This window comes from Diabrotica virgifera, chromosome 8, assembly GCF_917563875.1.
Source record: "Diabrotica virgifera virgifera chromosome 8, PGI_DIABVI_V3a".
NCBI classification, from domain to species: Eukaryota; Metazoa; Arthropoda; class Insecta; order Coleoptera; family Chrysomelidae; genus Diabrotica; species Diabrotica virgifera.
In genome coordinates this window covers 202,209,955-202,234,563 of record NC_065450.1, presented here as the reverse complement: position 1 = coordinate 202,234,563, position 24,609 = coordinate 202,209,955, and the positions used below count along the sequence as shown (strand labels likewise).

General features: G+C 32.8%; 1 protein-coding gene and 1 long non-coding RNA gene across 2 annotated transcripts; both read right to left on the bottom strand.

Moving 5' to 3' along the window:
• Nucleotides 1-15,266: 15,266 nt before the first annotated feature.
• On the bottom strand, nt 15,267-16,519 carry LOC114327799 (triosephosphate isomerase). The gene is made up of 3 exons (XM_028276509.2): nt 16,357-16,519; nt 16,065-16,296; nt 15,267-16,006 (listed from the first exon to the last, which is right to left on the bottom strand). The coding sequence occupies exons 2-3, from the start codon at nt 16,276-16,278 to the stop codon at nt 15,474-15,476; spliced, it is 747 nt and encodes a 248-aa protein (XP_028132310.1). The 5' UTR covers nt 16,279-16,296; nt 16,357-16,519; the 3' UTR covers nt 15,267-15,473.
• A 4,317-nt stretch (nt 16,520-20,836) lies between these two features.
• Nucleotides 20,837-24,020, bottom strand: LOC126890566 (uncharacterized). Its single transcript, XR_007700365.1, has 2 exons — nt 22,603-24,020; nt 20,837-21,119 (listed from the first exon to the last, which is right to left on the bottom strand). It is a non-coding gene; the product is annotated as an uncharacterized LOC126890566 (long non-coding RNA).
• Nucleotides 24,021-24,609: the final 589 nt, after the last annotated feature.

Below are 24,609 nucleotides of genomic sequence, written 5' to 3'. Positions count from 1 at the left end.
GAAGAAGTCTCGGAATACAAGCCTATTCACTCTGGCGTACCTCAAGGGAGCATACTAGGACCATTATTGTACATACTATATACATATGACTTGCCTACAAATGATAAAACAACCATCGGGACATTTGCAGACGACACTGCTATTTTTGCCAAGCATGACGATCCTATTGCAGCAACACAAAATCTCCAAGAGCATCTAAACTCACTTGAAATATGGCTGAAGAAGTGGAAGTTTAAGGTAAACGAAACAAAATCATCCCATATAACATTCACTCTCCGGACTGGAACCTGCCCACCAGTAACCATCAATCAAATAAAAATACCACAAAGTAATCAAGTCAAATATCTAGGGCTACACTTTGACAATAAACTCAACTGGAAACACCATATAACAAAGAAAAGAATGCAACTTGACCTAAAAACCAAAGAACTTTACTGGCTCATTGGAAGAAATTCCCATCTTTCAATAGAAAACAAATTGCTAATATATAAAGCAGTGATAAAGCCAATCTGGACTTATGGCATTGAACTGTGGGGCTGTGCTAGCAAATCCAATACTGTGATTATCCAGAGAGCGCAATCCAAGATACTTCGAGCAATAGTTAATGCACCATGGTATGTATCAAACCAAACTCTACACACAGATCTAAAAATTCCATATGTAACCGAAGTCATCCGAGAAAACAACAGAAAACACCACAACAAACTAGAAGACCATCCTAATCCACTACTTCATCCACTACTGCAACCTGTCCACAATAGAAGACTAAGAAGAAGCTGGCCCTCCGACCTAAGAGGTAACTGAGGAAACATCGCTGGATGTTTACCTCTCCACGTCACCACATTTACAATAATTTAATTTAATGTAAGACCAACAAATTGACTTATAGATGTTTGTTTTATATCTGATTGTCAATAAAGGGATAAAAAAAAAAAAAAAATCAATTCAGAAATGTTCCAAGATATAACGGTTTTGAGTCATCTAATACATACAGGTCATGTAACACTAATCACAATACAAAAGCTCTGGCCGAAAATATTAAAAAGTTAGGGAAGAAATATGGTTTTTAAAGCGGGAAACTGATATATTAAAAATTTCGAGGTTATTTAATGAGTTAGCTAATCGAAGAGTTCTAGGAATAAATGTGTTGTAGGAATAATTGAATCTATGAAAAGAGACATAAAAGGTTTGCACCTGCCTAGTCGAACGACTGGGGACAAATAGAGATATTTTGGAGAGAAGCTTGGGGCAGTTACACAGCCCGTTGATAATTTTAAATAACATTATTAAGTCTCTTTGTTTTCTGCGTACCTCAAGAGGAGGTAAGTTCAGTATGCGCTCTAATGCAGAATAGTCGTAGTATACATGCATCTTAGTGGCAGCATATCTCAGAAAATTGTGTTGGACAGCCTCAAGTTTCAGTTTATGAGTAAAGTAATAGGGGGACCAAATTGTGGAACAGTAATCGAAATGAGATCTAACCAGGGAGAAATAAAGGGATTTAATAGCTGAGATGTTTGTAAAGTCTCTGGTGGTTCTTTTTATAAAGCCAAGCATCTTCATAGACTTCTGTATTGTACTGGAAATGTGTGATTTATAGCTAAGGGCGGAGTCAAGGATCACACTTAGATCCCTAGTTTCAGAGGCAGAATATAAGATCAGATTATTTATACTATATTCGAAGATGATTGGATGATAAGTTCAGTGGAAACGAAGAATATGGCATTTGGATGCATTCAAACACATACCATTTTGCATACACCAGTTAGATAGGTGATCAATATCACCTTGTAGACTTAGGGCCGGTTGTTCGAATGCTAATCAACAATGATCATTATCAAATAATTAATTACTGTCAATGTCAACTTTGTTTGGGTTGTTAAAAAGTCTGTGGGGTCTATAATCAATTAATATAACAATAATTATTAACATAATTAATAATAAATCTCATAATTGTAATTAATTATGTTTTCAGCAACCCAAACAAAGTTGACATTGACAGTTTTGGTGACAATAATTAAATATTTGATAATGATCATTGTTGATTAGCGTTCGAACAACCGGCCCTAAGTGAATCAGCCTCACATGTGATTATTTTAAAACATTTTAAATCATCAGCGAATAACAAAGTTTCACTTACTTGGAAACAGGGTATTAGATCATTGATAAATATATTAAACAACAGCGGTCCCAAGTGTGATCCTTGTGGTACACCTGAGGTAACAGAGATGGTGTGAGAATAATGATGATGTACAATGTATAAACTTTGTAAATCATGATTTGGGATTTACAATGTATATAAATTGTAAATCATGATTTGGGAGTGTTCCTTATAACATTCAATGTGTCTTGGTTTGTTGATTTCTAATGAAACTACTTTATTGTGATTTTACTACAGGCGAGTTTTTCTACATTTTAATGCATTTGTGTGTCATAAGGTCAGAACTAACTACAGTGAACCCTGATAAGTCGGCCCCCGATTACCCGGAAGTCCGGCTAAGCCAAACCGATTTTCATCAGACAAATATTTCAACAATAAAAATGTATGTAATATAATATTTGAGAGATAATGTGTATTTGTGTAATTTGAACTATACGATAGTAAAAATGACTCATGGCACATGGCAGCAGTGTGACATTCATTGTCTCGGATTATCAGAAACAACAGGCACCTGTATTCCTTTATTTATTTCAAACTGTCTTAGCATTGTTTAAAAAAGACTATTTAAAAAATTATTTTTTAAACAATGGTCTTAGTCTCCACTGTTCTTAAATAGCATAACATCGCTCTGATTGTGACCGTATTGTGTGTAGTACAGTCATATTGTTCGCTTCTGTTTTGTAATCGTGCTTCAGATAGGTTTGTGTTTGTGTTTTTTTGTCTACGTAATGGCAACAAAACGTAAAAATGTTGTAGTGACAATGGAAAAGAAAGTAGAAGCATTAGGTAGGATTGATAAAGGCGAATCTTTAAAAACAATTGTAGCATCATATGGTGTCGGTACTTCTACAGTATCGGATTGGAAGAAAAATAGAACTAAAATCGAAGAATTTTGTTTCAAAATGATAAAACAAAAGACAGTTTGGACAATCGGTGCAAAGCTAATAAAGCTAAAAATGAGACTCTCAACGATACTTTGTATGTGTGGTTTTGTGTGGAACGCGAACGTGATTTACCAGGGTCTGGTTTAAGAAACAGCACTCAAGGTGAATAAAATGTTGCCTAATTGTGAACCAAATTTCACTGCGAGTCAAGGTTGGCTGGATAGATGGAAAAACGTCATGGAATACGCCAACTATCTATCACTGGAGAAAGTCTATCTGGGGACAACAACGCTGCTCATGACTATAAAAACAAGTTTTTGGATTTTGTGAGAGAAGAAAATTTAACGGCAGATCAAATATATTATAACGCCGATGAGACTGGCCTGTTTTACAGAATGTTGCCAAGCAAAACTTTGACCTCAAAAACTGAAGAAACTGCAAAAGGATACAAAAAAAGCAAAGACTGATTGACAATAATGGCCTGCAGCAATGCTTTGGGGAAGCATTTCCTCTAGTCTTAATAGGAAAAGCAAAAAATCCGTGAGCACTGAAAAACGTAAATCGGGATTATTTACCAGTCTCAAAAGAATGCATGGATGGACAGCACCACTTTTAAAAACTGGTTTTTTGATTGTTTTGTGCCAGGTGTAACAAAATATTTAAAAGACTGTGGGTTGCCAATTAAAGCTGTCCTAATAATTGATAATGCCCCCTTACATCCTTCAGCAGATGTGCTGGTCAGTGGAGACATTACCGTCAAGATTTTGCCGCCTAATGTAACAGCGCTATTACATGTGTAAGGAAATCTTAAAGGGTTGGTACTCAAATAACCCTTAAGGGTCGTTTAAACACAGCGATAAATCAAACAACTTATCAAGGTCAATCGAGTTGTTGCAACTTATCATTGTGTGTAAACGGTGCATCGCACAACTTATCAAAGTTGGAGTTGGGTTGAAGGTGGTATCGCATTGAATCGCAGCGTCTAAACAGCGTTTCAACTTGTCATCACAACTAGTTGCTGTGACTTATCGTTGTGTTTAAACGACGCTTTATAGTCCTTATTTAAATAATTACTACTTCATCTGCTACAACATACTTTATTTACAAGTCTTCGAAGTGTATTATAAACAATAATATTAAATCAGCCAAACCATGTCGCAATTCTATGTACAATAATATAATTGAATTCTCATATGTTTTGTCGTCTATTTTATATTCAATTGTTAATCACAACAACACGTCTCTAAGTTCACCTGCGGTCAATGTCACTCCAATAGTACACATTTCATAAGGTTATTTAAAATTAACTTAAAACATATTATTCTATACAGAGTGTCCTACTTATATTACACATGGACGAGGGGGTTCTCGAGAAAATCAAGAAGGTTTACAGAAGACAGATGTCAAGCACACTCATAGAAGATGAAGGACAACCATTAACTCGGCATACTCACCAAAAAAGCGTAACGCGGAAACAGCATGGAAACAGTCGATCGGTGGTCTATCTATCTCTTTTAACCAAGCGATCCCGCGCATGTGACAGACAAAGATGGCTAGACCACTCAATCCTAAACACGGTGTAGTTGAGGTTCTCAAAACGTTCAATGTCAAAACTGTAATTTATATGATTGCAGAATGTTGGGAACAAGTGACTACAATCAGCTTGATAATGTTAGAAAAAACTATGGAAGCGTGTATGCGATTTGCCAGAAAATTCAATTCAACCAGTGGAGAACTGTTACCTGGAAAATGACTCGCCAGACTAGGTCCAGCCCCAAGAACTTTTGGATATGTTCCAAAATATTGACGGTTGCTCTGAAGTCGATGAAAGTAACATTAATCTGTGGTTAGAGACAGATAACGGAGATTATGCGCCACTTACTGACGAGGCAGTGATCGCATTGTGTTTACCTGATGCTAGTGAATCAGACGCTGAGGACGCAGACGGGACATTGAACAGCCAGTGATGAGTCATGGAGATGTAATGACCCAATTAGACTCACTAATGGTTTATTTCGAGCGGCTGGCAGAAACATTGCCGGCTGAACTGCTTATGTTGAAGAGAGTGCGGGATCGCACAGCACGCAAGCGGCAGACGAAATTTACACAACAGAAACTGACTGAGATTTTTACCAAGAAATGAACAATACTCTTACAACTATACGTAATTTAGATGTGTACTGTGCATCCGTATTTTATTAATTTTTATCATATTCTCCGGATAACCCGGATCGGCCGCGGTCCCGATTAATTCGACTTATCGAGGTTCCACTGTATTCCAACATTGTTGATCAATAAAATCTTGTCAGTTCTTTCTTTATTTTATCTTTCGAAAAACTTTTTACTTTTTATTTTTAACTAAGTTGTTGCAGAATTGATCATATTCATTTTTGGACAGTTTTTTATGGAAAACTTGGAATGGTGTTCAATTCCATTTTGAATTGATTGATTATTAACCAAAATCTTGTAATTGTTGGAGAGAAATTGTATATCTAATGAGAACATGTAGAGTTTGTGCACAAGATGTAATAAAATCTCATTATTATAATTTTGAATCTGTTTTGTTTCTATTTTACCTGAATTTAAACTGCTTTTGTTGAAAAAAAAAAGAATGTGTGTGTACTTTGTACGCATGTAAGAAGTTATACTTCTACTATATGATTTCAACGAAATTAATATACATACTGTAAACAGTTTATCTATATTTTATTTAAATATTAAATTAATACTTACTACTTTCCAAAAATTTTTATTAAAACAATACCAAAAATAAAAAAAGAATAAAACACACACAAACACATTAAAAAATGCCACAAATGATTTCTGAACAATAATTATTGGCAAAAATTTTAAGTAAATACGTATTTTCTGAAAAAAAAATATATATATTTTATATCACTTAAAACTTTTTTGACTTTTTAAAAAATATTTTATTTTGAAAATACAAGAATTAAAGTTACATGAATGAAATCTAAATTATTACGAACAAATATTAAACACCGGCAAATGGTTTTATATGATTTACAAAATGCTGAGGTTGTGAGAAAGCCTGGACGTAGTAGTTCTCGCTGACATTGGCATTGAAACTGGATGCGTCGATTCAGATGGCTGACACCTGATATATCCTGATGGGAAATAAGTAGGTACTTCATTATTAAGGTTAGTTGGTAAAAACGGATATAACAGCTCCCCTTGTTAGAAGGAAGTTGACGCGTGGCAGCAACTTCCAGAGTGTCTGTTTATTGGTATTCAGTGTGATTTGCTCTTCTTCGTCTATGGAGTCGCTTAGGTGGATACTGGGTCTTTGTCTTGGAAAGATTTTGTCTGAGAAGTGATTGCAGCAACTGAATGGTATTTCAACTGGATGACTTTAGTACGTAACATTGTCGTAAGCGTCGATCAATTTCTGGGAGTGTACTCTTGTACTACCGATAAGGGCATCGCACGTGGGTTGTAGTTTGAGCACGTGGTTAGTTTTGATGATTTCTGACTTGACTTCTCTGAATTAGCATTTGATTGTATTGGGCAGTGGGTCAGAAACTGCTACGAGTCAAAAATTCAAGCTGATCTTCTGAACGGTGTAGTCTTTGACAAATATTACGGAAGTCTGGCATGTTCTAGGAAGGCGTTCTTGTCGCTTCAGAAGTTGGGCTTCGCATATGGCGTCGCTGTCGATTGGATAACAGATCTTGGTTCTGGCTCGAAGTGTTTTGCATGACTCAAGGCTATCTATTTATTGTAAGGTATAACAAAGAATCATCGTTTCGCGCAATATATTTATGAGTTGTTGTTAATATCGAATTTAAACCTGTTCGATTATCCAGTATCGTTATTGGATAGAGATAATATAAAGTATATTGTTCTACATCAGTTAAACAGTTAAAGGAATATTTAAGAAGAACACAATTCTTGTGTCTAATTGATAGGCATGTAATTCGATAATATCGAGATATTGAGGGAGGTTTGAAGTATAGATAGATAGGGAAGATTATTTTTCTGTAATGATTGTGATATATGCCTAAGCGATTCAATTAAATCAAACGGGGTAATGATTGAACTATGTAATAAGGTTAATCTAGCAAAAGTTATAGCATTTACTATATCATTTAACGAATCTTCGATAAATGAATAGCTTTCCATTAGCAATTCACAAAAGTTCAGCATATCGATTTGAGATTTATAGAATTTTAATTGGTCAGAGATATTCATTATTGATTTTCTAATTTCTTTAATATTATTGTTGAAGGTTTCCTCATCTATTTGTAATTTTCGGATTGTCGCGTTGAAACTCTTAATGAAAGAAGTGGTAACCGATATTTGAATTTTTAATAGGTTTTTGATTTGATACTCATCGCGGGGTATCTTATTAAATTTATACATTCATTGAAATATTCGCCATCTGACGAATCTAAGTTTCCGGTTATTGTTATTGATTTCCATATTGAACCTATTCCGTTAATAAGTTCATGTTTTATTCTCGTAAAGCGTATTGTTTCGTATCAGCGATTATTTCTGTATATTTGACATTAACGGAACTAGAGATTTGTTTGAGGAGACGTATGTGAGTTTGGACTTCAGATTTGAATGATAGTATTCAAACTACATTTTATTCAGTGGTATCTAATGAATTGTCTAAGATTCTGTCGTTTTGTCGATAAAATCTCTGATTGGTTACATGTCTTTGTATACCAGGAGGGTCCATTTGTCGTTTGAAATTTTGATTTAAAAGATTTAGTGAAAACATACAGGAAGCAGTGTTAAACATTAGTAAAGTTACCTTAGTTAAATTAATTAGTTAATAGTTAAAAATGGAAAACAAAAATAAAGGAATGGTGTGATGGGGGAAATGCTGAAATTGGTAGAAGCAATTAGAAAAATAAGAATTAAAAGTTAACCAATAATAGTGACTGTAATAGATAAGAATTCAGAGAATTGAGGACAATGATTAAAATAATGTGTAAAACAAAAGAAAATACAATGAAGATAAACTCAAAGAGGTCGAAGAAAGATTCCAAACAAAAGGCATTAAATCCTTTTACCAGGAAACTAGAACAATGGAAAGAGGATATAAGAAAAATATCCCATATACGAAAAATGATGAAGGTGGGTACATTAATAAATAAATCAGGGAGTTAATGAGAAATTGGCAAACTTACTTTTTGCAACTGCTAAACAAAAATGAAGAAGGAAGGAGAATAATCCCTGAAAGCGAATATGACCTTATATTAATAGAAACTTGTACAATGGAAGAAATAAAAAATATAATAAAAAGACGAAAACAATAAAAGTCTAGGAATAACAGAAATATCGGCGGAAATGATAATAGCCGAAGAAAAAAGGCTACCCAAAGAGATACATAACTTGATAAAAGCACATGGGAAACAGAAAAACGTCAACAGAGTGTGCGATAGCAGGGGTATGTCCTATACACAAAATTTGACGAAATGAAAGGTGAAAACTATTATAGTAGAGACAACTATAATAGAGATATCGCGCTGTTATAAGTAGTTAGTTTAGACAATCTTGACACAAATCATAAGAAAAAGCTAAATCAATATAAGGAAAATATGTTGGTCGAATATCATGCAGAATTTAGAAATAATAGGTCGACGACAGACCAAAAGTTTGCGCTAAAAGGAATCCGCACTACGTGCTACGAATATAAACATCAGTATTATGTCCTGTTCGTTGACTTTTCAAGTACGACTAAGATAAGGTAAAGTGGCAACAGATATACGATCTAATGAAAGAGATAAGCCTACTAATTAAAATCGTCATGATGAAAACAAAATGCCTATGGATAACACAATAACGAAATAGTAAACAAGGGCAAGGGCATAAACCAAGCAATTTTGAAAGAAACGAAGGATGACAGTAAGGGTACAAATTATCAATGTCTCTTTTTTTTTCTAATACTAGAAGGAATAATCAGAAAAAGTAAAATAAAGATGCAGGAAATATTTTCAACACGGCCATCAAATTATGGCAATGTATAGATTTAACACTATTAATGACAAGTAAGAATGAACTAAAAGGATTAATGAACAATAATATAATAATAGAAAAGAAAAGGGGTAAAAGATTTAGTCTTCTAATAAATAAGGAAAAGACAAAATGCATGATAATGGGAGAAAGACATAAAGAAAAAGAAGATAATTTCGCCTTAGATAGAATGAAAAAATTTCTGTTCGAATGAGTTTCCGAGTTTACTCAGGTGAGTCTGAAATTATGTGAAAATGGACACGGGGAAGGAAAGATAAAGACAAAAATAGTAAAAGGAAACAAAAAGTATAGAGTGTTGTGATCATTAGTGAAATTCGAATATATCTCGAGAAAAACAAAAATTATAATCTACAAAACAGTTATCAGACGTACAGCTACATACGCATGTGAAACATGGGTACAAAAATCAGAAATATATTTTTTAGAGAGATGGGAGAGAAAATACAGGAGCGATATAGAGAGGTGTGAAAATAAATAATAATAGAGTAGAAAGAATAATAAGAGACTTTTTATTTTATAATGGCTTTGGCTTAGTCAACTAGCCAGACTATTTGTTTTTTTTTTTTGTATGGAATAATAGACTTAAATAACGAGTCAAAAATATTTATTTAAATTAGAGCATATGGAATATGATATTTAGAACAAATTGAAAGAATGGGAAAGGAAAGAATGTTGAAAATGGTACTCTCACGAAAATCAATACATCAAGAAGGAAAGATAGACCAGGAAGGATATTAAATGTTACAGTATATGAAGACTTACGAAAAAGTAATAAGTATCGAGAATTGGAAAGAAAAAGCTTTAGACAGAAAACAATGGAAACAAGTATGTAGTTAAGAAAAAATGTATGGAAAGACTATAATAAAATTTGTACATTGTAAATATTTAATATTAAGTATTTAATAAAAATAAATGTAATATTGTCTATAGTCTATATTATAGTAGTACAGTGTAATATTATTATGTACTTAATAACTTAATACTAATTGTGGGGAAAATTAAATTTCTCAGCTCTATGCATTCAAGGGTTCTTGAGCTTAATAAATAAAATAAATTCTTCATAAAAGTAGGTTCCAATGGTGTTGTTGATTAGGGTTAACATATACTGGGAGTGGATGACTGAAATGAGTCTAAGGAATTTGAAAGAGAATTCATGATAGATGAATTTTCAAAATTTACTTTGATTGTTCTATTGGATTTGGTATTTAATAAAGTAACAAACTTTACGTGGGTTTCTTGGGTTTCGAAAGGGACAATAATTTTAATTTGGGATTTCCTTTAGGATTACCTAAGTTCCTAAAGTATTTTGATATAAGCAAATTTACATTATAAAATGTTTCGGGTGGTCTAACAGAAGTATACCCAAACATGAGTTCGTACGGTATAAATCCGTGAGTTTTAGCATTATAAAATATTTCGGGTGGTCTAATGGAAGTATATCCAAAAATGAGTTCGTAGAGCATAAATCCGTGAGTTTTCGCATTATAAAATATTTCGGGTGGTCTAATAGAAGTATATCCAAAAATAAGTTTGTACGGTGTAAATTCGTTAGTTTTGTTTTTTGTGTTATTAGGACAAATAATTGCATAAGGCAGGATATTGAAAGGATGTTCATCGAAATTTTCAGATTGATTAGCTCTTTTGTTTTTATATTTTAAGCAAAGATTTTTTACTAGTTCTCGTTCTTCCTTGTTAATATGTTGTATTGGAAGTCGAGACTTGATGTTGTCGTTTCGGTATATTTTATCAGAACAATAATTTATTAAGTTATCGTGTGACTGGAAATTTAGAATCGGGTAGTTTGAATAGGGTTCAATTATTGCGGTATCAGAAAAATCGGTAATTTTGGGGATTGTGTTTGAGTTTACTATAATAGATGTCAGAAATTTTTCTTTTTCATTCACGTGTACTAATGCGTTGGGAGTATGGACTTTATCATTATCATTTTTGTGCAAAATTGCATCTGTATTCGACAGATGACATGTTAGATTAAATATTTGCTCGGATCTGGGATATATTTTAATTTGATTAGGAGATTCATTGTTAAGCGAATTAGTTTCTACTTTGTAGAGAGGTAATGTTTGAAAATTTGTGATTAGTTGTTTGTTCTTGAAATCTATTGCACATTCGTAATGTTCAAAAAAATCGAGGCCTAAGATTCCATCAAAATCTGTATCTAGATTATAGATAAATACTTTATGGGGGTTCCCCATTTGGAAAGGGAATAAAGTAGATTCGTTGATATGAATTGTTTGGTCTGTATTAAACTGTATGGTCATATTTTCAGGAAAACGTGGTTTGAAATTTTTCGCGGTATTTTCATTAAAGATAGAGATACAAACACCGGTATCGATAAGTAGTTTAAACTTGTTTGATGCGTCTGTTATATAATAAGGATTTTTAGAGTTTACAGCAAGAGGAGGGCTTAGAAAAATTTCTGTTCTGGAAAATTTAGAGACGGGTTCATGTCGTCCAAATTTAGAGTTTGGATCTGATTTTTTATTTGAGACAAAGGTTCGTTTATTGAAATGGCATTGTCTGGTGGGTGCTTCTGATTTGAAACTGTGAGAAAATCCTGATAGTCTTGGCTATCAATTAAGTCCGTTGATTGACCGAATGAATGGTGATAATTAGGAGGTGGATAATTATTATCGGAGAAATCTTCGTAATGATAGTTTTCAATTGGAACTGGGGTATAATCATGAACATAGTCATGTTCGTAGTTAACGAAATGAGCTCTCTGTCTATCGTTCGAAAAATTTGGGTTCTTATGGATTACAGAAGGGCGTATTTGTGAGTTATTTTGATTGAATTGAGGTCTTTGTTGGTCGTTAGATCTAGCGTTTTGATAGTTATTATTCGGGCTGAAGTTTTGCCTCTGAAAGCCATTATTTTGGGCATTATTGAAGTTTTCATAGCTACTGAAATTTCGAGTATCGTTAAAATTCTGGGAATTATTTTGGGAATTTTGTCTAGAGCGACATTCGTTATTTGAGTGGCCAATGCGTCCACAAAAGGTGCATCTTGGTGGTTGAAAGTTTGGTCTTCTAATGGGTTGATTATTTTGATTGGGTCTGGGAGGATTGGGGCGATTGTTTTTCTGTATTTCGAAATAGGATAATTGTAGCTCTCGTCTGATGCGGACCTGAGCTTGAAGAAGGTCTTTCGGATTACTAGCACGAACAATATGTGCAATTTTTGGATCTAGGCCGGTCAATAAGGTATTGAGCGCCATTGATTCGATTAGTACGATTTGGGCTTGTTTCTCTTCAGGAGTGAGGCCAGATTTCTGGATATTGGCATGCATTTTTGCATTAAGGACTTGGACACGATTGAGGAATGTAAGAGCCGATTCATTTGGAAGTTGTTTGACTCTCTGTAAATCTTGTATGAGAGAAGATAGGTCTCTAGTGTCTCCAAAGTGGGAATTAAGAAGTTGCTTAATTTCTAGATATGATAAGGGATTTCTAGAGCTTATGAGTTGCGCTGCTCTTCCGCGAAGTTTATTTTTTATGTGAATTACTAATAGTTGTTTTTGATCACGCGTAGACATATTGTAGGCATAGTCACAAGCATTTAGAAAAGTTTGTAAAAATATTTGATCGCCTTCAAATTCGGGTACGATCGAAAATATTTCGGATAGTTTATAAGGTTCTACTTCGGGTTCATTCTCGATATGAGATACGGGGACTGCGGGGCGAGAAGTGTTACTACTGTCAGTCATGATGATCAAATAAATTTAAATAAAATAGGTAATCAATATATCAAAAATATAAAAAAAAATGGTCAAATAAAACAATTTAAATATGGAATAATCAATATATCAAATAGTAAAAATAAAAATGGTCAAATAAAACAATTTAAATGTGGAATAGTAAATATATCAAATAGTAAAAATAAAAATGGTCAAATAAATCAATTTAAATATCAAATAAAAATCAGAAATAATAAAAAATATACCAGAAAATGTTTTTATAACAACTGTCCGATTAGCGAAATGTGCGTGTTTCAGACGTGTATATAAGAACAATAGTGAAAATAAAGGAATGACGATTAACAGAATAAACGTCAAATAGTTAAAAGATAATTAGAAAAATATTTAGTGGTTGTATTTAATATTTAAAAAAAAATGTTCTTATAATAACCGCCCGATGAGCGAAAAGTGCGTGTTTCAGGCGTTTATAACAACAATAAATAAAAAAAAATTGACGATTTACAGTATAAACGTCAAATAATGAGAATAAATATGTACTTGTTTTTATTGATTTTCAGTATAATCAATATTGGAATATCGAACAGTATTCAATAATAATAATAATAATATTGTAAAATAATGTAATAATAATATACGAGATGATTCAATATTAGACTTACACTAAATCCAAAAACATCTAGTCGTCTTGTTCTCGACAGCGTCTCTACCAGGGGCTTCACCAGGTGTTCCTAATCCGTAGATATCTGCAAAGTGATGACGGCTCTGCCTTTTGGATGGTTCGTTTCTGAATCAAAGGATTGGAATCCACCGTTGTTAGTTAGGCCTTTCCGTGTTCTAACAACGTTTCCAGATCCTACTGACTGCGCCAATTTTTATATCACTTAAAACTTTTTTGACTTTTTAAAAAATATTTTATTTTGAAAATACAAGAATTAAAGTTACATGAATGAAATCTAAATTATTACGAACAAATATTAAACACCGGCAAATGGTTTTATATGATTTACAAAATGCTGAGGTTGTGAGAAAGCCTGGACGTAGTAGTTCTCGCTGACATTGGCATTGAAACTGGATGCGTCGATTCAGATGGCTGACACCTGATATATCCTGATGGGAAATAAGTAGGTACTTCATTATTAAGGTTAGTTGGTAAAAACGGATATAACATATATACAATCATAAAATGGATAAAAAAAATAAACAGTTGCATTGGGGATCGAACCTGCGTATATTAGGGCAGTTTGATTTTAAATCCATCTTAGATTTTTGCCACTCCTGTTATGTGGAAAGATAGACAAACTGAACGTTTTAAACTTTTGACAGTTCTGAATGTAATGAAATTAATTTGATTTTTGTGGAATTAAAATACAACAAAACATAGAGTAGATAGAAATTTTGTTGGTAATCAAATTATGTAAATCAAAGCATTACCTACTAGATAGGTACATTTAAACATTTTCCGAATAGGTAGGTACCTATGTAATTTTTTATTACAATACTGAACCATTTACAATTACATACCTGTTGCTTTTAAAAACTATTTAAAAAGTCACTACAATTATAAACTTGCTTTTGTCTCTGTCCTCTACAATAAAAACTAATACACATTTGTTTACCCACAACTGACATATCAAACAATTATTGACAGGTCATTGTAATTATAATCAGAGCATGTATAACGTTTCAGCTGCGCCCAGCACCAAGACTTTTGATGAATTCTCGCACATATACATTTACTTCCAAGCGCGCCTAGAGAAGTATAACATCAAAAATGTTTTTGATTAATAAACAGGATCATCCTATCAACTTATATTGGAATATAGATCGTTACAACACCTAAACTAAATAAAAGAAACTAAAAAACCTAAATGGACGACTGAAACATAAAATGGCAGAAGTTAATATGTACCAACTGTAATAAAATATTATCGTCACAAATTTGAATCTGTTTAGTTTCATGTTTACCTGAATTTTGAGATTTTAAAAAATATATTTTTCTTTAATAAATGGGATAATCCATTTAACACATTTGGTGCCCATCTAGAACAAACGGCACATGGCTAGTACCACATACTTAGCACGTTCATTGCCAAGCGTATATTAGAGTGGATCTGAGGAGCCAAATGAAATAATTTGCTCCAAACGGAGTCTTGCTGGTCATGACCAGCACATGGTACACGGTTATAAATCATGCTGAGGGGCATGATCAGCAACAAAAGTGTTAATGGTCCATTTAGTAATGCAGTACTACCACTGATACTCATGCGTCCTTGGCACCCTTGATGAAACCCTCTTGACGACACACTGTCATCGTGGGCATTGAACAAGTTAACTGGTACTGGAATGTAGGTTTTTATGATACTTAAACTTTACAAAAGAAACCAAAATATTACTAGAGATGAAGAAAACAAATGTTGAAAAGTCTAATATAACAACAAAGCTATATTCTGCCATTCCATGTGATTAGATTATGATTATATAGGTTAAACAAAATAATTACGGATTATATAAGGAATATTTACTATTTATTCCAACGCAATACTCATCTGAACATCAACACATTAACCTTTCAAGAGTACATAATTTTCCAGTACATTTCATCTTGCATACTTTCGAAATATTTAACAATAAAATACAATTTGTAAGTGTCTATTTTAATATAACAAATATGAATTGATCGTTCACTTTTACACTTCACAGAAAACAACACTTACTGCCTTGCATTTACAATACTGACAAACTCGGGTTTTAGAGAGGCTCCACCAACTAAAAATCCATCAATATCAGGCATAGCTGCCAATTCCTTGCAGTTTCCTCCAGTAACGGATCCTCCATATTGAATCCTAACACTCTTTGCAACATCTTCACCAATATTTTTAGCAATGTATTCTCTGAGTGCTTTGTGAACATCTTGAGCTTGTTGTGGTGTTGCTGTTTTGCCTGTACCAATGGCCCACACAGGCTCATAGGCAATCACTACATTTGTCCAGTCTTTTACCAAGCAGGCGATGGTTTGAGTTTGGGAGAATACAACTTCTTCAGTTTTGCCACTTTCACGCTGTTCTAAGGTCTCACCAATGCAAGCGATGACTTTGAGTCCCTTTTCTAAAGCGAACTTGACTTTTTCTGCGATTAAAGCATCAGTTTCTTTGAAGATTTGTCTCCTTTCTGAATGACCAATAATAACCCAGTCAATACCAATGTCTTTCAGCATAAGAGGGGATAATTCTCCAGTGAATGCACCTAAAACAAAAGAGTAAGTAGGTACACATTCTTCAAAGAAGTTATGATTAGGAAGTACCTTTTTCTTCTTTATAACAATTTTGAGCAGCTACTCCTATGGTTGCTGGGAGTTTGCTACGAACATGTTCTAAATACACTGCAGGTACTCCGACTACAACTTCAGTGTTGGGATCTAGGGGTCCAGCTTGAAGAAAATTACAAATTTCCTCAATTTGCTTCTTAGTTCCATTCATTTTCCAGTTACCACCTACTACAAATCGTCGGGAAGCCATTTTTGATGCTTAATATATCTAAAATAAAAAACACTGTTACAATCTGATAAATAATTTCACCGGCACAAATTATCCTACCTGGTTTTCAGGATTTAAAATTTAAAATTATTTAAAAATTGTGGGACCTTAGTAGCAGAGGAGGTCACAAGAAGGTCGAAGCACAGACAAGACAAATTGTGAACGTGACATTTGTCAATTGTCACGAAGATGTCATTCAAACTGCTCTGAAGTTAGCAGCGACGTACATGTTCATAGGCGTACTCAGAATAAATTATACATTTTAATCAAATATCCTGAATCTGTTATTACCTACTACCAAATACTATTATGGACTATTGCTACTACTTACTACTGTTTTTTTTTTCATTAAATGAGCCTCACATTTTCGTTTCTAGGTCTGAATTGTAGTACGTACAGTATTGACTATTTCCTTTCATGTCATCCAATTTTGAAATTTTCTATGAATAGGGATGTTCACTAATTTTTAAATATAGTTAAATTCAATAGATTACAAGGTATATAAAAACGTAACAATCATAAAACTGTTTAAAAATGTATATTTTTTAAGATAAATGAGTTCATAATGTTGATTTTCTTGGAGGCTAGAAAAACGGTACCCTGCAGCGAGGCTACGGTCTGTGACGTCAGCAGTCGTAACGTCTTTGATCCATAGAGGTATATATTAACATAGAGTGAGCCCTCACTCCGCCACCACTGACGACAAGATCTCTTCGACTGGTTTGCGGTATCTCTTTCTAGCACAATGTATCGAGAAACATAACATGAAACTAAGTGGGGGTACGGGACGGCAAGTGAAATAAGGAGAATTACTTTATTCTTCTTTTTTCTTTAATTATTATGACAAGTGACAAGACAACATAACCCAAATAATTTAATCCGGCCCTATTTCTATTTTTGAACAAAATGTTGGAAATATCTTAGTTTATTTTTAGTTCTAGCTTATTTATGGCTAGATTGAAAATCTGAATTTTCTAATATTGGTTCATGATTATCATCAGGGACTTGATTCGGTTCTTAAACAGGTAAATTTTCTGTCTCATCTGATATTGATTTGGTAGTGGAATTCTTTAGTGTATTATTTGGACTTTCATTTTCATCTTAATCACTATTGTGATTCAATAATTTTAGGTCACTTTTAGGAGCTGAGTACTTCGTTGCAACTGTACTTTTCTTTCTGTTTGGATACTGCATTAAGGCATAATGTACATTGGCTTCTAAAAGATAATCCTTTTCAACTAAAGGATCAAACTTACTCATTCATACAAATTTTCTTAGTAATACTTTGTCTGAATCTTTCATGAAGAAATAGAATTTCTGCTAGTTGATCTTCATTGATAAGTAAACACATGTTCATGATGTGTACAATTGGTTGCTGTAGACAGTAAACTTCATATAGAGTGCAGAGCATCTGGTATATAGAACATTTTTCCATTTAGTGATGTCTAAATTTCTGGTTTTCAATGCTAGATTCACTGCTTTCCATATAACTCCATTGTATCTTTTAACTTAACCATTTCCTTCAATATGGTGTTGTTCTACTTGAAGATATTCCTTTAGAGTGTAGGTAATTAATAAATTCTTGGTAAGTCAAGCTAGTCCCCCTGTCTGACTGGACGTATCTTAGCATGGAAATCTTGAAAATTCATCAATTTTTTTTTGTTCAGAATCTGTGAGGATACGTGAGAAAAAAGTAACGGGTCTTCCAGATTGACTCAGCATGATAGCAATAGCAAATTCATTCATGTATCTGTTTCAACAATGAGAATTTATTTTTCATTAATTACTGTCCATAGAAGTGCAATATTGTATATCCCAAAATATTTATAGCTTTTGATTGTAGTGACATTTATTTTGATTTAAAGTTAACCCATATTTTTTAACGGCATTTAAAAACTTCAAATCATAGCTATCTTGATCCTCACCACTAACTGTTACTTCATCTAAATAAGCGTAAACCCCTTGTAGATTTTCTTTTTTATTGATAGAATCAATGGCTCTCTAAAAATATGATACTCCATTGGTCACCCCAAGAGGAATACGACAAAATTGGTAAAGGCATCCACTTTCCTCAAAAGCTGTACATGGTTTGTCAGATTCATGAATTGGCTATTCTCATTTAAAAAAATATTTGATTACGTCATCACGCCCAGATGGATGACGTCACTAGTATGTTGTATACAGTAGAACCCCGAAAATCCGAACTAATTGGGGGGACAGCCTGTTCGGATTCTGAAAAGTTCGGATTATTCGAAAGTCAGCCTAACCAGTAATTCAAAGCTCTCCTGCAAAACGTGTAACCTGGCTATGAGAAAACCGAAGTAAATTTATGTTTAACCTTTATAAGCACTACATATAAAGTACCTACGTATTTATTTTTAAGAAATTTTAAATGTCAAAGTCCTACGAATCCAATATTGTTCAATTTTCTGGTTATACTTTGTATAATAAACATGTATTTAAGTTTTTGTCTTGAATTTTTAAAAAAAAATTCACTTTCCGTTAGTTTGGATTTGCAGGGTTCTACTGTATGTCAAAAATATATATGAGGGGGGCAAAATATATTGAATAACCCTGTACATCAAGAAATTTACTACCAACGTCTCTGTTACTGAATATATCACTAAGTACAGGGCAACCTATTTAAAACTTAAAAAATCAGCTAAAAAATTAAACTATCAAAATCATCTGAGAAGCTTTAAAAGTGTTGCAAAAGAAATTTGGTCCATAATAAACAATCTTCTTCGAAATCAAACTCACAAAGCTCAAACATTTTCCCTTCCAGACCATGAATACTTTATTAATGTGAGTAAAATTATAACATCAACTATTTTGTCACAAGAGATCAATTTTGTTAAGATCCGATTTCCTATCTCCCTAATTCAAGAAAGGTCTCAAATTCATTATTTATAAGACTAGTTGATTAATCTGAACTGATCCAAACAATCAATAGTATCAAAAGCAAATCTTCCTGTAGTACTGATGGACTATCCATAAAAATTGTCTCAAATCTCCCAGAAAATGTGTTGGGAGTCCGCATCCCACTAATGACTCTTTTAAGGGGCTATCCTAGTGTAAAAGAACGAAATTCACATACTTTTTTTGGGAATATCTAAAATAAAAAGTACTGTACCAATTGTTTTGAAAATTTGCATGACTATTTATTATAAAAAGAAGTACAAGTAAAACAATTTTCATAAAAAAAATAATGAAAATTTAACGATTTATGCCCTATCTACTGGCACAGTGAAAATAAAAAACATGGCTCCACTGCTGCAGCGATTGGGACTAATAGAGATCCTGAATTATAAAATTGCAAATACATATTGATTATTGAAATATTAGTTATTTCCTATACCATCAATTAGGATTTTTGGAAAAATGACGAAGTGTTGAAATTTTTTTAAATTAGCTAGAACATTTTCAGTTTCAAAAACCGCCAAATTGACATTTTTTATCCGATTAAAAAAATCCCTATTTGATGGTATAGAAAATAACCTATATTTCAATAATAACTTTTGATATTTTATGTTTCAGGATCTCTTTTAGTCCCAATCACTGCAACAGTGGAGCTATGTTTTTATTTTCACGGTGCTAGTAGATGGCGAATAAATCGTTTAATTTTCAATATTTTTTTATGAAAATTGTTTCACATGTACTTTTTATAACAAATGTTCAGTAGTAATAACCAGAGGACATTGATAATTGTTCGAAAAATTTTTATAACAGATTTCGAAAGCTTGTTCCTTGGAAACAGACCGACGCCGTAGGCGGAGGTCTGTTGCCTGTAAGCAACAAGCTTGAGAAAGTTGTTAAAAAATTTTTGAGCATTTATCAATGTTCGAGGGTTATTCGGATAGAAAATTTTTTGCTGATATAAAATTAATAATAATTTCATTAATATTCTCATCAGTATTACAACCAAATCGTGACATTTTGAAATATTGAATATTTGAAATGTCAAAATTGAAATGAAACGAAATGTAGGTATCCATAGCTACATGATTGAGTGAAAACAGCCCATGGGATCTGTTTTCAGTATAATGTTGGTTGTATTCAATCAGATGACCACAAATTAATTGATTTCATTGGATTTCTAATTGAGCAAAAAATTTTCAAAATAATTGGTACAGTACTTTTTATTTTAGAAATTCCCAAAAAAGTATATGAATTTCATACTTTTACACTAGGATAGCCCCTTAAGAAAGGTAAATTTCTAGAGCTGCCTAAAGACAGCCATCATTATTCCTCTTCATAAGGGTGGTGAAAAATCTAATGCCTGCAATTATAGACCTATTGCATTACTACTGGTACTCTCAAATAGGACTCATATTACACAAGTATAAAAACTTGTTGCTGGTATGAGCACATTGTGTAAATGTTAGGATTTAAAGAGGATATAAAAACCTTCAATACAATTATGAGCGTTAGTCTCTTTATATCCTAACATTTTTTTTGTTATTGTTTTAGTTTATTATTGTTTTTTATGACTCTGTAAGTTTTGTGTATAAATTGTACAATTTTCCATGACAATAAAGCATTTTTCTATTCTAAGTTGTCTATTTGTTAAACCAAAGCATTGATTATTATTACAAAATATTAATATAATCAATTAAATAATAATATTAATCTCACAAACAATATAGGAAGTATAGTTAAAAAGAATAAACATAGTAATCCACAAGGAAATAAATCTGCACATAGCTATAGCCCAAAGTAACTTCTGTTGTTTATCCAAATCTTCAATAGTCAAAAACATTTGTGTAAAATTATATTCCAGCAGTTTCTCCTTTTCCTACATTTAAAATAGCTGGTGTTTATTCCTAAAAACAACAAATACATAAATAAAAACTCTAAATTGTATACCATAAAAAAATCATACAAATATGACAAAATATCACAAGAGTATTTTAACATTATTTAAGGACAATTGCCATAATAAGCCACAACAAAAATGTATTAAGCGAAAAAGCTATAGAGCTGAAACAGGAAGTTGCTATGTTTGGTCTATATATTAATGAAAGTAAAAAAAAATACCTAAATGGAATATAACAACGGGTTCTTATCGGTAATAAGAAGTGTTTTTATGCATACAAAGACGTAATGAAAAGTAAGTTACTGTTACTGAATCGTGAGTATTGGCTCCGTGCGTCTCCCCTCTACGTACAGTCACGTGATACGCTGTCAGATTTTGTAAGGACGTTTTAACATTGAGTCTTATGGGATTATTTTGTTAAACTTGAATATTTTATTTTGTAGTAACAATAACCGAAAAAAATTGTTAGAATTCATTAGTTATTAATTTATACTGTAATTTATAGTGCAACAAAAATATTTTCTTTTTCGTTAATAAAGATTTATTGACATAAACTGCGATAGTGAGGTTATGTATACAAAATCAAACTGATAATCAATATTGGAAAGTGAAGAATTTATATCAGATTAAGTGCGTTTTTAATTTCTGTTTATATTAATACATAATATCACTAGCGTGACACGGCATTTTTTTTAAATGTCTCATTTAAACATACACAAAGCGTCCTGATAAAATTTCAAAAAACCGCCACCATGAGCAGGTCGGTCGATTTTGCTTTGACACTTTGTTAACGCTCGGGGCGAATAAGCTTAGAATCTACAAAACAGTAATTAGACCAGTGGTCACATATGGATGTGAAATGTGGACCATCTCAACCACTAATGAAAATCAACTGAGAATATTTGAGCATAAAATACTAAGGAACATATTTGGACCAACACATTGTAAAGATGGTTCATGGATAATTAAAATGAACCACAAGCTGAATGAACTAATGCAGAGCGCAGATATTGTTAGATTTGTAAAGTGTCAAAGACTAAACTTTCTTGGTCGCTTAGCAAAAATGTCAGATAATCGAGCTGTGATGTCAGAGATGGAAGCCCCAAGGAAATATAACAAGAGGAAGGCCCTGTAACAGATGGATAGACGATGTAGAGAAGGATCTTAAAACCATAAATATCAGGCAGTGGTGCAGGAAAGTAGCAACAGGGCAGAATAGAAGAATGCTGTTAAGCAGGCAAAGATTTACAAATGGTTGTAGTGTCATTAGAAGAAGAAGATTTAAGGACAGTTTAGGCAGGCTATATGCATTAAGGCATTATTAAGCTTTGCATTTAACCATATTGTAATACACTATATCTTACATGGTCAAGCATGATTTTCTTTACATAACCCTTGTTCTAAACTAGAACCGAATTGGTAAGTACATATATATTTTTATTGTAGACATTTTAAAAACTTATTACTTAGTTGAATTACTTTAAACTTACCACTTATAAAATGTTTACTACATACTCTCATATTTTAATTTGTGGTCTGTTCTCTTTATTGCTTTTATCCAATGTTCCTGCCTTTGTTTGGATAAAATTCATTTAAATGTATTGCATGGGGGAAATGTATAGCCTTGGGGACAGTAAAAAGTGAGGATTTTATCCGTGTCTGTCCTATTCCCGCAATTTACAGGCTTCTCAAGAAAGCCCTTGCTACAAGTCGGTCAAACACAAGGAAAGGTGTTTTTTCTTTTTTGCACACAAACAAATTGACACAAACTGATAATTACTATGGGATAATTCAGTTCTGTAGGCTATAAACAACTTTATATTTAATTTACTATCACAATTTCGCTGCACAATTAACAATAAAAAACAAAACCAAACAGAATATTCGTCTAACAACATCTACAAATAAATGTCAATGTCCAATGTAAACAGTGACTAAATAAAAATAACAGGAAAGACATCAGCTAACTTCGTACTTCTCCTAACTTAAAAATGACGTTTATCATACTGTCGCAGCTTTACTATGTGTAAGAGTGAAGTAGCACTAATCCAAAGAAAAAAGATGGTGTCGTCACTTCGCTCCGAATGACACTCTCTCTATGTCAATATATACCTCTATGCTTTGATCGACGACTAGTTTTGTATACTTATTTACTCAGTGTATTTGAATGTGCGCAGTTTTTTACGTATTTAATTATTAAAAATAAAGCCAAATAAGTTGTGTTTTGTTCCTGGGTGTGTAAATACATCAAAAAACAGTTCTGACAAGATTTTTATTACCGTTCCAGCCAATTTAAAACAGAAAAATAAATGGTTTGTTGCAGCTAGAACTTAAAATAACTAACTTAAAGAACTAACTTAATAAAATAAACATTATAGAAGTTTTCATGAGACTTTCGGCCCTTGGTAATAATGTAATTGTTCTTTCTGCATTTACATTTTTCAAAAATACTTATTATTAGTTTTCTCAGGATTCGAAAAAAATGAATGAATTTAAATAGCATTGGACTAAGATTTTGCACCTACCCCCTTAAAGAGTAAATGAAAAAGTTTCGGGGCCTCAAATTTGTATTCCTTAAACTGGGATATTCCTAAAAACGGGATTCTAATAATACATACAGTAAAAGTAAACCTTGAAATAACTACATGTGGATGTAGGTATGACTTTATATTATATTAAAATCATTAATAATTTAGTGAAAAGATTGGTTGAAATGAAAATGTATAATACCTAAGTTCAAAAATATTTTTTACCTTGGAACAGTTGTCAACTCGAAATATGAAACAACCGAAATAAGATCTAGATAATTAAATAAAATATTTTCACCCATTGCGACATAATATCTCTCCCACTAAAAATGCGGCTGCTAAAATGTTATTATTTCCGGTCTTGCTATATGGCGCAGAGACCTGGACAATAATGGAAACATTAAGAAAAAGCTAGAGGCATTCGAGATGTGGGTGTACCCACATATCCTCAAAGTATCCTGGGCGACCCACACCAACGTACAGGTATTGCGTCGAATGGGAAAACAAAAAGAAATCTCTTTTACAATTAAGAAACGAAATCTTAAATATTTCGGTCATATCATGAGGCATGATAAATATCGTATACTCCAACTGATAACGCAAGGTAAAATAGAGAGCAAACGCGGACCCGGAAGAAAAGACACTCATGACTTAAAAACTTACGCCAATGATTTGGACAAAAATCGATTGAGTTATTCAGAAACGCCTCAAATGAAATTAAAATTGCCATGATGATAGCCAACGTCCACAACGGACAAGGCACATGAAGAAGAATAAAAATATTTTGAATACACCTAACCAAGGTAAAGTAATAACCAGCCAATGTATGTATACAATATGCATGCGTACAATGCATGCATACAACTTTCTCTATTTTTTTTTGTGGAGTATTAAGCATTTATTTTTTTAGCTTAAAGAAGACATGGAAAATTATATGGAATATACACTCAGTAAAGCTGTGGTAGATTT